At 41.2% G+C, this 13,127-nt stretch overlaps 1 protein-coding gene across 1 annotated transcript in view; it reads right to left on the minus strand.

The window, feature by feature from the left end:
* Nucleotides 1-13,127, minus strand: part of LOC306984066 (arf-GAP with Rho-GAP domain, ANK repeat and PH domain-containing protein 1) — a 35,426-nt gene that overhangs the window by 1,885 nt on the left and 20,414 nt on the right. The window contains exons 16-20 of the mRNA XM_079585072.1: nt 8,513-8,612; nt 8,208-8,400; nt 8,083-8,128; nt 4,885-5,036; nt 2,962-3,171 (exon numbers count right to left, since the gene is read on the minus strand). Coding sequence (XP_079441198.1) covers nt 2,962-3,171; nt 4,885-5,036; nt 8,083-8,128; nt 8,208-8,400; nt 8,513-8,612 — 701 coding nt within the window. The remainder of the gene's footprint in view (nt 1-2,961; nt 3,172-4,884; nt 5,037-8,082; nt 8,129-8,207; nt 8,401-8,512; nt 8,613-13,127) is intronic.

Here is a 13,127-nt window from a genome sequence, read left to right on the forward strand (position 1 = left end):
CTTCAGCTCACCCTTAAAGCAATCTGATGATATTCACATTGTTTGCTACTTGGCACAAACTGAATGGTTCACTCGTCTGAAAATTAATGTGACTTGAATTGAAGGTTGCCAGTTATGTTGGGTTGCTGATTGGTCACTGTTCTCTGATAAACTCCTGGGGTCTCATTTATAAAACTGTGCGTAAGATCCTTAATAAAAGTGGACATGCGCCTGAAAGCCAAAAATGGTGAACGGCAAAACATATTCAGACTTGTAAAACCAAATTCCCTTTATAAATCCCAGTCAGCGGAAGATTGTGCGCACATGCGTCTTCACCCCGGAATAACCATATATGAGCTTACAGCGCCTCGTTTTACTATGCAGATCCTCATCTGCATATCATTTGCATATGCAGATTCATCCACGCGGTAAAAGACATTAGCAAAATATGAGATATGGATATGCGTCACATTACATTGCTAAAAATCATTCATTAGCCTATCCTTGCCTTGTTTTTGAATAAATAAATAAATTAGTATAAAATGCATTTCAGAGAGTTTTTCTCAATCTTTTCCACTGGCCAAATTGTATTTTTAATTGCTTTATATTTTTTCTGGAAACAGATAGACCTTGTCGTGCATTATTGATCGCTCAAATATTTCCTCAGACCACGAGCTCTGCTATTAACATGCGCTAGTTAAAACATTAAAACACAGCATGCCACAGGAAAAGTGTTCAAAAGCATCGCATACACTACTAATATTATTTATTAGAATATATATTTTTTTTGTAACTTCTCGGTAATGATTGTCATTTAAGTACATATGTCACTCCCATTAATGGAGTTAAGCAATCTAAATGTGTATATCAGACGTAAAACAGTTTAAATCAATCTTTTATGCATTTAAACTGTTATCGTGAACATGTACTGTATTTATGATTAGGACTAGTGGTTGTAAGATTGGAAATAATCCAAGACATTTGCTTTTCACCCTCTCTCTCTCGCAAGGACCATGCTGATAGCAACCAAGGCCTGTAGCCACACTGTTTGAACAATGGGGGAAGTTGTGATTGTCTGATTGGTCAGTTTGAATATCTCACACCTGGGTGTTAGTCACATGGTCGGGGGAAAGGATAAAAGTCGATTACAATTGTTGCTCTGTCTCTTTTTGGATGCTAGCTTGCTCTTGAGCCAGGTTTTTTGATGGCCGATATAAAGCCAATATTTATATACATACACTTTATATTATTTTAGTTTGGTGTGAACGCAATTCTTCTTTGTGTCAGAAGATGCTCCTGTCGAGTCGCTTTAGATGTTTGCTATATTCCCAAGTAGGGATGCTCATTTCGGTTAGTTTTCCCGACGACAACCGCCGCTCGTTATCCGATTATTAACCGTTAACTGATAAGATTATAATATTGAATTGGCATTAAATAAAAATTAAATTAACGAGTGTCTGTGACCCGTTACAACAACAACAACAGAACCTGGATCCACATCCAATGATCACGCACCTGCAGCGTTTCTGACAGTGACAACAGAGAAAAACAGAATTAAATAATATATATAAAAAAACTAAAATAGGCCTACACTAAATATATATTTTTAAACTTAAATAATTAACAAATTAAGATGACAAGAAGAAAACACTGAATCAGTTCAAAAACAGTTTTTTTTTTCCATCAGACTACGTTTTTTCGTCAAATAAAGATAGCAGGCCATCCTCAATCCACAGCTTGTCTAGTTCTTATTTAAAAAAGTCACGTCTACATGATGTGGGGTTAGTCTGGGTCTCCGATGGCACAGATGTCCCGGGAATACAGAGATAGCGTATCGCTAGAGTGGCCAACTTCGGAAAGCGCCTTTCATTTGCTTGTGGATGTTTGCTTCGCAGTGATAGCCGATTGCATTGTACTTGCAAAATATGCTACGCGGTATTAAAATAAAGCAGTAGTGCGAGTAACTTCGTCGCCCTTTCTGTCAAAATGGTCCCACACAGTCGGCTACTTCTTTTCACTTGCTGCATTTAGCTTGCTCAGCGAAATATGTCTTTAGGCGCGTGCGGTTGTGCGTGCCGACGCACCCCATGAGTGAGTTAACAAATATAGGCTATACTATTTTTTTTTAACCATGCAGCAAACAAAAGCTAAATATATATATATATATTTTTTTTTTACTTTTAAACCGTTTAACTGATAGTATTAAAGGTAGGGTAGGTAGGATTTATATAAAAACTTTTTACCAAATTTGATTAAACTTTCTATATATATCAATGCATAATTAAAATGTAAGTACTCTGATAAAAAGAGTATAAAAATCGAGTGACTCTAGACCGTTTAATCTTCATTAAACACAGCTCATTATTTCCATTCGGGACGAATCACAGGATTGGCTTGCGCGACTGTCACTCTCCGTCGCCATGACTACCGCCGTTATTACTGGCTCTGCCCACGTGCGCGCAGTCGCGCACCCGTTTTTAGGTGGGAGTGAATGGAATTAATGAGCTGTGTTTATTGAAGATTAAAAGAAATAGAGAGTATAAAAAACCGAGTGACTATAGTGTAGAGTACTTGCATTTTAATTATGTATTGGTATAAAAAGACAGTTTAAACAAATTTGAATACAAGTTTTTTTTTAGACAATTCTGACCTACCCTACCTTTAATCTGTCAAAATGTTTACTTTCGGCTAACGGTTAAACGGTCAATATTAGCATCCCTAATCCCAAAGGATCTTCCTCATCTCATCAGTGTAAAACTGCTTTGAAACAATAGGTGTTTGAAAGATCAATTCTGATAAAACATACTTGAATTAAGGGGACTAAAAGAACGCTAATGTACTAAATAAATTGCCTGTTTGGTTTAAACACTTCGGTAACTCATGAACATTATGAGCATTAAACTCATTTTAGACCAAACCAGTGGAATGATGATCTTGATGTCCAATGTGAACGCTGATAACGGCAGCGGAGAACAGACGTACCTGCAGCTCTCAGCCAGTGTGGTCTGTGTGTGTTCGGTATGAGCTCCATCTCCTGCCGTAGGATCTGCTTCAGTGCTCCTGAAACATCTAGGACGGAGGACTCGTCGGTCTCCAGAACGGTTCCTCGTGGAGAAACACGCAGCGCATCGACCAGCTTACTGATCTGAGGAGCGACGCCACAGCGCCGGTACAAGCCCTCCACCTTTAACCCTGAAACAAACAGCACAACTCTTCTCAAATCTGGCTTTGGAAGATACTTTCATTTGATGGTTTTGTACAAATTAAATCTTTCAGGATATGTTTCAAGCTTTAAAATGTGGTCCTGGAAGCTGATTGGTCAATCCAGCTGCGCTAAAATACACAATATAGCACCAGCTATGACACGAAACTCTAACCTTCTATCCAGGAGAAAGATTTCATTCATTCATTTACCTAACAGAACAATGTTTTAATGAAATGTGTTAATATTTTTTGTTATGTAGTCCCTTGAGAAAAAAGTATACTTTGGAAAAATATGTAATGTAAAATAATATACTTTTGATGTTTTTTTGCATTTAAATAATAATGTGCTATAGTTTAAACTTATATTAAATACAATTAATTGAACTTAGGAGTGCTTTTTGACCCAAATAAGCAGGATTTTAGTGCATCTTCATATGCAAATTCATAATTACTTCTATTGTATTTGAAATAAGTGTACTGGTGAATGTACTGACACACATTTATTGTAAACTAAAATATACTTTAAATACATGACATACAGGTTTCAATATTAAAGTCCCTCTTTGTGGTGAAAATCCAGCTTTTAATGTTGTTTATGTGTCTATGTGGTGTTTTTAATCTGCTTTAAGACAATCCATGTGTAAATTCATAAGTCGACAGCATTGCTGAGTATTTTCTGCTTAAAACTGCAGTGAACCAAAGACAGTCTCAAAAACACGGTTTGAAATCGCTGGTGTTTCTGACGTCACAAACTACCTTGTAACCAATCAGATCAACGTGTGATCGTCCACCAGTGGATCTCTGAGTGAGTGAGTGAGTGAGTGAGTGAGTGAGTGAGTGGAGGTGGGGCTCATTTGCATATTCATAGAACCAGGTATACTAAATGAGGCAAGGGTGTCTTACACCCTTACATTCAAGATATTTTAAGGCATGATCTTTTTTTTAAAATATGTTATTTTTGTGATAATTTTATCAATTAAAACTCATATTTTTTTATTGACTACAGGGGGACTTTATAAAAAAATGATTTAAAATGTAATAAGTAAAACTTTTAATTTAACATTACAACAAAGCATACTTTTTAAAAAGCGTTTCCAAGTCTACTCTAAATGCACTTAAGTGAGCTTTTATTTAAATCATATTGTCTGCATGTACAGATTTAAAAATTGTTTTTTATTTAAGTACACTAAAAGTACATATTCAATGCAATTAAGCAGATTTATTTTGCACAAGAGCTAACCAGAGGCACCTGAAAGCTGAATAAATAATCTTTCCATTGATGTGTGGTTTGTTAGGATAGGATAATATTTGGTCGAGACACAACTATTGAAAATCTGGAATCTGAGGGAGCAAAAAAAGAAAATCTTCTTTAAAGTTGTGCATTTATGTTCACGATTGTGCTGCATTCACTCACAAAAATAAATGTTTTATATATTTACTAAATATCTTCATGGGACATGATCTTTACTTAATTATCCTAATGATTTTTGGCATAAAAGAAAAAGCGATAATTTTGACCCATACAATGTAATGTTGTGTGTATTGCCACAAATAAACCTGTGCGACTCCAGACTGGTTTTTGATCCAGGGTCACATTGTTAAACTAGCCAAACTAAAGCTGTATGTACACAATGCTGTTCTCATACCTTCATTTACATCTGCACTTTTTCATAACCTGCCTAACTCCAGTCAGTCACTCACCGTATTGTGTGATGTGAGATATACAGAGGTCTACAGCACACGGCACAGATCCTGTACGCTGCCGTCCGTCTGTCGTCGAGCTCACGGCCCCGTTCACGAGCTCATACCACCTCACACAGCTGAGCTCCAGCTCAAACTGCATATGTAACGTCCTGCGGGAGAAACACACACCGCGTTCAGTGTTTTACGAGGTATACTGGTATACAGTGTTGGGGATAACGCATTACAAGAAACTTGAGTTCCCTTTCGAGAACGGTCACTTCATATTGCGTAGCTATACGCAGCGGGGAACCGCCTTTCCTCAGATTTATTGAAGCTTAAACACATTTCAACTGCACAGCGAGTGACTGTGCTGCAGCAACTGTACATCCAATGGCGAAGGCGCCTAACACGTCAGAGACTGCCGAATTGGGCGTGGCTGAGCCTATAAAATGAGCCCGAATTCGCTCAACTTCCACGACAACTTATGTCTCTGTGTCCTCAGGAAACTTTGAAGCTATTGTCGTCGAAACAAGCCTTCTTTGCCAGAACGAGCCTTTGCACAGTGGACCTTTCTCATTTTGGAAGCCGCTCTCTCCTGTCGTCGTTCTCCAGTGGCCATCCGGCGATCGACATGTATCCTTTCTGTCTAAAATACGGTTACGTTATACAGTCTGAAAGAGCTGAACGAGCGTTGTTACGAATGCCTCGTTCAACATGCGCCACGTGCGGATCCCATCTGCATGAGGGCGATGGGCATTCGGAGTGTGTTTCATGCCTGGGTCCTTCCCATGCTAAATCTGTACTTTCTGCTGGCGGCTGCTCTCTCTGCGAGGGCATGCCTGTTTCGGTGCTGCGGACGTGGCTAGCTCTCTCTAAGGATGGTGACGCCGCACCTCCCGCTCTTCCGTTTCCCGTGCTACTTCTACCGAGGAAGAAGCGTCGCAGCCAGTGGCAGCCCAAGAGCATAGAGGCAAGCGAGCCCACGCCGGCCACGACCCCGCGTGCCTCAGTTTCTCCGGCTCGAACACCATCACCGGTCCTGTTCTCGGAGGAATGGTCGGGCTCTGTTGACCCCACCCTCGTCTCTCAGTCGGGTGCCAGCGTCTCAGCTACCAGAACCAACTCTGATGCAGGGATGCTGGTGAACCTCCTCGAAGTCTGCTAGACGGCTGGTTTTTGCTGGGGCGCCAGCAGGCCCCTCGCCACAGACACCTTCACTAGGTGGCCCCCTCCCAGTTGTCACTTTGACTTTGCCCGGGGCGAAAGCCCCTCCAGTCAGTCCAACACTATGTGCACAAATCACAATATAAGGGTATCTGGTTCCCCTGTGTTAGGCAACCCATCCCAGAATGTGTGTCAAACCCTAGCCACAAGGGCTCTGGCCTGGCAAGCCATTCCCGGTGTGTCGAGTTGGGTTATAAACACAATAAAGCGAGGTTACTCGCTCCAGTTCGCTCGCAGACCCCCAAAGTTTCAGGTGGTTCTCGAGACTTCGGTGAGAAGCAGCGCGTCACGTGCTCCGAACTACAGAATCTGTTAGCAAAAGGGCAATAGAGTTGGTTCCCCTCACACTAAAACACTCGGGGTTTTACAACCGATATTTTCTAGTACCAAAGAAAGATGGCGGCATCAGACCCATATTAGACTTAAGGCATCTGAACAAAGCCCTCATGAGACGGCCATTCCCCAGGGGATTGGTTCTTCACTGTGGATCTGAAAGACGCGTAGTTTTACATCCAAATAGCCCCCCGTCAGAGGCCATTCTTGAGATTCGCCTTCGAGGGGCAGGCTTATCAATACACAGTTCTGCCGTTCGGTCTGTCCCTAGCACCCCGCACAATTTCGAACTGTATGGACGCGGCACTTTCTCCCCTGAGGTATCTGGGAGTGCGCGCGCTGAATTATCTCGACGACTGGCTGGTTTTAGCGCTGGGACTCAAAATCAATTTATCCAAGAGCAAACTAACACCCAGCCAGAGAGTGATCTTTCTGGGCACAGTTATCGACTCTACAACTATGGCTCACAAAAAAAAAAAACTTTTTTGTAATTAAAACAAACAAACAAACAAACAAGCTCAGTCCAGGTGAGAAGTAACGCAAAAAGTTACTTTCGCATCCGTAACAAGCATTTGAATGGCGTTTTGACAATTCAGTTAACAGTCACCTTCTTGTAGAATCGTTATGCATTAAACATTTGTTGGTGCTCGCGCTGCTCACTTTAATCTGTAGATACGTAAACATTTTGTAATTATGTCCCGCGATCCGGATGGAACCAAACCGTCCGCCATTTGAATAACACTGCGCTAGACTGTCATCTTTGACCATTTCGCTTTTTTAGCTGAAATGCTGGTAATGTTAGGGTACGCAGTGTGTGTATTTGTTACTGGTGCCTACGATGCGGTCCATGTAAGCAGCTCACTAGTAGGGCTGTCACTTTACGTTCGAAAATCGATTGCACAATCGATCGGACCAACCAACCCAAGATTCGAAAATGAAAATAGGGAATCGATTTTAAAGGCCTTTTTTTTTTTTTTTACCAAAAAAGTTGTTTTAGGTGGACAGATCAATACAATACACAGAACATGTAGGATGTTGGAAAATAACAATGTCTTTTCTGTTAACCAAATGCTTTTTAATATTCGTTATTACTTCAATGCAAGTGAGCAAGCGCACCGTTGTTTGTTGCTTAGTGACGTGTGTGTTCAAGTAAGCCAGAAATGCGCAGATTCTGCACAATACGCTGTATTTTATATATCATGATGACTCACGAGTTGCATATTTGCGCTAAATCCGCGCAGATTTGGCTACACGAACTTCCGTGTTTATGAGTAAACATAGAAACACGCCAAATTGGCTCGTGATTTGACAGCGTTACCCACCAAAGTTAATTTTTACCCGCATTTGGCGGATTGGCGGGTGTTAATTTCAATCCCTGAATGTTGCACTCCTGTTTGTCATTGTGCACGAAACTTCACGCCAATAAATCAGAAATATTGCTGACTTGTGCGCATCTCAAGCGCCCTCTTTACGCTCGTCCTAATGCCTGTTAGTTGTCCGTGGATTTGCCTATATTTGGTTGGAAAATGGAAACGTCTTTAGACATGGAAAATCGATTTTACAATCGATTCAATGAACACTTATGTCTCAAAAATCGAACAGGCCTACTCACTAGGTCTTGAGACACAATTCATAAGTGCACAAAGGCCTGTCACTGACCTTCCAGCAAACTCCAGCAGGATGCATTTCTCTGAGCGCTGCAGATCTGCAAAAGAAGAATTTTTTTTTTAATGACATTATTAAGACAGTATTTGCTAAGCTGATCATACTGGGGTAATACTGACGGCAGTGTGTTTGAGCGCCCAGAATCACGGTGTCTCTGGAGCCGTGCTGCTTCGAGTGTATGGTCATCTCTCCGGCCTGAAGTGTGCACCACACCTCAGCACACTGTAGAGCGGCCCCCTCCCGTAGACACGCTCTCGACACGGCACACACTCCCAGCAGATCGTCATCCACCACTGCACCCGCAAGCAGAATCTACACACATGCAGGACGCTCTCTTCAGGCACTGCTGTACTGACACGGACACATTTACCTGCAAAAAGTGCTCAATTGTATCCACTAGGAAAGAGATTGTTAACCACATTACCTTCATGATATGCAACATGTGACCAAGGAGGGTGTTTCGTTCGTCTGCCGAGCAAGTCAGTCTGTCTGTCAAAGTTAACACCTCAAACTCATGGGTTTGCCTATAAGACAAAACGAAATTACTTTTTTTTACGGAATAAGAAAAATATAAATAAGAGAACCTCCAAAGAATGGTTCTGGATTATTAACAATTCATTATTACCGAAATATAACAGTATAATTCAAGTAAGTGGGCTGAATACCAGCACAACGGTGACTTGGCCATAGTTAATCACCGCTAAAGGCACCAGGCGTCTATCAGCGGATATATTATGGATCTGCTGATAGATGCCCGCTTTCAAACGCTCCTGTGTGTGTATCTGTGTGAGCGCTCGGAGAAGACAAAATGTTTTTGAAGCGTTGATCATTGTAGCCAATCAGAGACATATATGTTGAGCGCGTCAACACAATGGCCAATCACAGGTGTTAAAAGAGAACTCCGGGCAATTTTTAAGTTAATCTTGATCGTTATACCTTTGTGAGTACTGTCTATAGAAAAAAAACCTAACCGGATTGGTGCTTGCAACACGGAGCTGCTACCGCTAATGCCCAGAGCTCCCACTCAGCTAAACCGGCAGTTATGGGGCATATTCATAAAGAGTGTTTTTGTGCCTCTTAAAGGGATAGTTCACTTTGAAATTAAATGTTGGTATGTTTTAGCTTACCTGAAGTGCATCCAAGATGTCGGTGTCTTTGTCTCCGCAGTAGTTTTAATTTTGATATTTTTAGGTCAAACCGTTCTTGTCTGTCAGTCGTATAATGCAGGTCTATAGGCACTGTCTCCAAAAGCATGCAGAGAAAAGTCCAAATTACACAATTCCCCATCGTAAGTGCACATTGATGGCCTAAGACACGAAACAAGCGGTTTGTGTGATAAAACTAACAGTATTTATATCGTTTTTATCTCTTTTACACAACCATGTCCAAGTGATCTGTTTACACCGGATTTCTTCCCCGGAAACTAATCTAACCGCCTTCGATTGGACGTTGCATTTTTAAACTCAGCAGAAACGCGTGTGATTGGCTGTACGGCTCAACTAAACGTATGCCTTTGATTGACCTGAACAATGAAGCGAGTCAGAAGGCTTACAAATTGGGAATAAGTGAAAACTCAACACTCCCGGATGAGTTCGCGCGAGCTTAGGCCATCAATGTGCACTTACCATGGGGAATTGTTTAATTTGGACTTTTCTCTGCATGCTATTAGAGACAGTGCCTATAGACCTGCATTATATGACTGACAGACAAGAACGGTTTGACCTAAAAATATCAACATTGGAACAACTGCGGAGACAAAGACACTTACATCTTGGATGCACTTCAGGTAAGCTAAAACATACCAAAATGTTATTTCAAAGTGAACTATCCCTTTAACAGACACAAAATGCAATTAAAATGTCTGTCCAACACGAACAGGGTCCTTACATGACAACAAGATGCGTTTAGCAACTTAGCCATTGTTTAAATTCACCTAAATAGTGTTTTAGACGGCTAGCTGTAGTCTCGCGCTGAAGTCCCGTGGGAACTCCCGTTGTAGCCGGAAAAGGTATTGTTGACTGAAGAGTGTGAGGCTGGTTCTTCGTCTGTATACTCCGGTGTGAATAAATAAGGATCAAACTCAAAAGCCTCTTCCATGTGTTCAACATCTTCTATATTCTCCATAGTTACGCTACGAACCATTTCTTCTTCATTTGTGAGCAACTCCGATCATCACTCTTCACACACATACGACGCTCCTCCTCCTGCACACTTTTACCTTTCCGGCTACAATACAACGGAAGTGTGCAGGTGGAGGAGCGTCGTGTGTGTGAAGAGTGATGATCGGAGTTGCTCACAAATGAAGAAGAAATGGTTTATAACGTAACTATGGAGAATATAGAAGATTTTATAACGTCTGACAATCTGATACATGGCATGAGAAAGTCACATAAACCACGCGAAACCCGATCGGAGCGGTCAGACTAAAACGGATTTCCAGAAATGCGATTTAAATAGGATTTCAAATTACATATGAATGTAGCTCAAAAAAAAAAAAAAAAAACGCATTTTGTGTGATTTCTGTCTGTTCACACTTGCTAAATCTGATTTCAATCGGATATGCACAAAAATCGATTTGGACTGGCAGTCTGAACGTAGCCAATGTGTCTAAACAGGTTTATTCATATGATAATGTCTGTAACGCACGCCTATCAAGCACTCCTGAATTAAAGGTCCTGTTCTTCGTGATCCCATTTTTTAAACTTTAGCTAGTGTGTAATGTTGCTGTTAGAGCGTAAATAATACCTGTAAAATTATAAAGCTCAAAGTTCAATGCCAAGCGAGATATTTTATTCAACAGAAGTCCCCTTTCAAAGCTGACAGCGAACGGCCGGTTCAGACTACATCCTCTACTTACTGCTTTAGGGAGTGCAGAATTATTAGGCAAGTTGTATTTTTGAGGATTAATTTTATTATTGAACAACAACCATGTTCTCAATGAACCCAAAAAACTCATTAATATCAAAGCTGAATATTTTTGGAAGTAGTTTTTAGTTTTAGCTATTATAGGGGGATATCTGTGTGTGCAGGTGACTATTACTGTGCATAATTATTAGGCAATTTAACAAAAAACAAATATGTACCCATTTCAATTATTTATTTTTACCAGTGAAACCAATATAACATCTCAACATTCACAAATATAAATTTCTGACATTCAAAAACCAAACAAAAACAAATCAGTGACCAATATAGCCACCTTTCTTTGCAAGGACACTCAAAAGCCTGCCATCCATGGATTCTGTCAGTGTTTTGATCTGTTCACCATCAACATTGCGTGCAGCAGCAACCACAGCCTCCCAGACACTGTTCAGAGAGGTGTACTGTTTTCCCTCCTTGTAAATCGCACATTTGATGATGGACCACAGGTTCTCAATGGGGTTCAGATCAGGTGAACAAGGAGGCCATATCATTAGATTTTCTTCTTTTATACCCTTTCTTGCCAGTTACGCTGTGGAGTACTTGGACGCGTGTGATGGAGCATTGTCCTGCATGAAAATCATGTTTTTCTTGAAGGATGCAGACTTCTTCCTGTACCACTGCTTGAAGAAGGTGTCTTCCAGAAACTGGCAGTAGGACTGGGAGTTGAGCTTGACTCCATCCTCAACCCGAAAAGGCCCCACAAGCTCATCTTTGATGATACCAGCCCAAACCAGTACTCCACCTCCACCTTGCTGGCGTCTGAGTCGGACTGGAGCTCTCTGCCCTTTACCAATCCAGCCACGGGCCTATCCATCTGGCCCATCAAGACTCACTCATTTCATCAGTCCATAAAACCATAGAAAAATCAGTCTTGAGATATTTCTTGGCCCAGTCTTGACGTTTCAGCTTGTGTGTCTTGTTCAGTGGTGGTCGACTTTCTGCCTTTCTTACCTTGGCCATGTCTCTGAGTATTGCACACCTTGTGCTTTTGGGCACTCCAGTGATGTTGCAGCTCTGAAATATGGCCAAACTGGTGGCAAGTGGCATCTTGGCAGCTGCACGCTTGACTTTTCTCAGTTCACGGGCAGTTATTTTGCGCCTTGGTTTTTCCACACGCTTCTTGCGACCCTGTTGACTATTTTGAATGAAACGCTTGATTGTTCGATGATCACGCTTCAGAAGCTTGGCAATTTTAAGACTGCTGCATCCCTCTGCAAGATATCTCACTATTTTTGACTTTTCTGAGCCTGTCAAGTCCTTCTTTTGACCCATTTTGCTAAAGGAAAGGAAGTTGCCTAATAATTATACACACCTGATATAGGGTGTTGATGTCATTAGACCACACCCCTTCTCATTACAGAGATGCACATCACCTAACATGCTTAATTGGTAGTAGGCTTTCCAGCCTATACAGCTTGGAGTAAGACAACATGCATAACGAGGATGATGTGGTCAAAATACTCATTTGCCTAATAATTCTGCACTCCCTGTAATGACGTCACTAGAACAGTTTTTTGACTAACCTCCGCACACAGGAATACACAAAAAAAGGGGGCGTGGTTTTGTTGCGCTCCTACAGAGAAGAGGAAGAGTTGCGTTTGTAGAGAGTGTTTGTCGCCATGTTGTCGAGACGCTGTTATTTTCATCCCGGAGTCAAATCACCTTTGTTTGGCCATGTTTACAGTAACACTGAGCGCATACGTCTCCACGTTACGGTAAGAGGCGTGACCTTTCCGGGCAACGTGCGCTAAGCTGCTGTCCAATCACAACACAGGAACCGCTGGCACAATCAGAACTCGTTACGTATTTCTGAAGGAGGGACTTCATAGAACAAGGCTTGCCTTGCCTTGCCTACTTTGAAAAAGTAATCCGATTACTGATTACTCCTTTAAAAAGTAACTTAGTTACTTTACAGATTACTTGATTTTAAAAGTAACTAAGTTAGATTACAAGTTACTTTATTAGTTACATTCAGCAACTGCCGACAACACCCCCGCCGCCTCAACATAAAAATGACAACCGGTTTTGCCAACTCACTTTATTAGAAGTGCATTTTCAACAGTAATGTCAACATGTATCTCCTGACATTTTAAGTTGAACTTAAAAACTATTTCCTG

This window comes from Phoxinus phoxinus (genome assembly GCF_949152265.1).
Source record: "Phoxinus phoxinus genome assembly, chromosome: 17".
Lineage (NCBI taxonomy): Eukaryota > Metazoa > Chordata > Actinopteri > Cypriniformes > Leuciscidae > Phoxinus > Phoxinus phoxinus.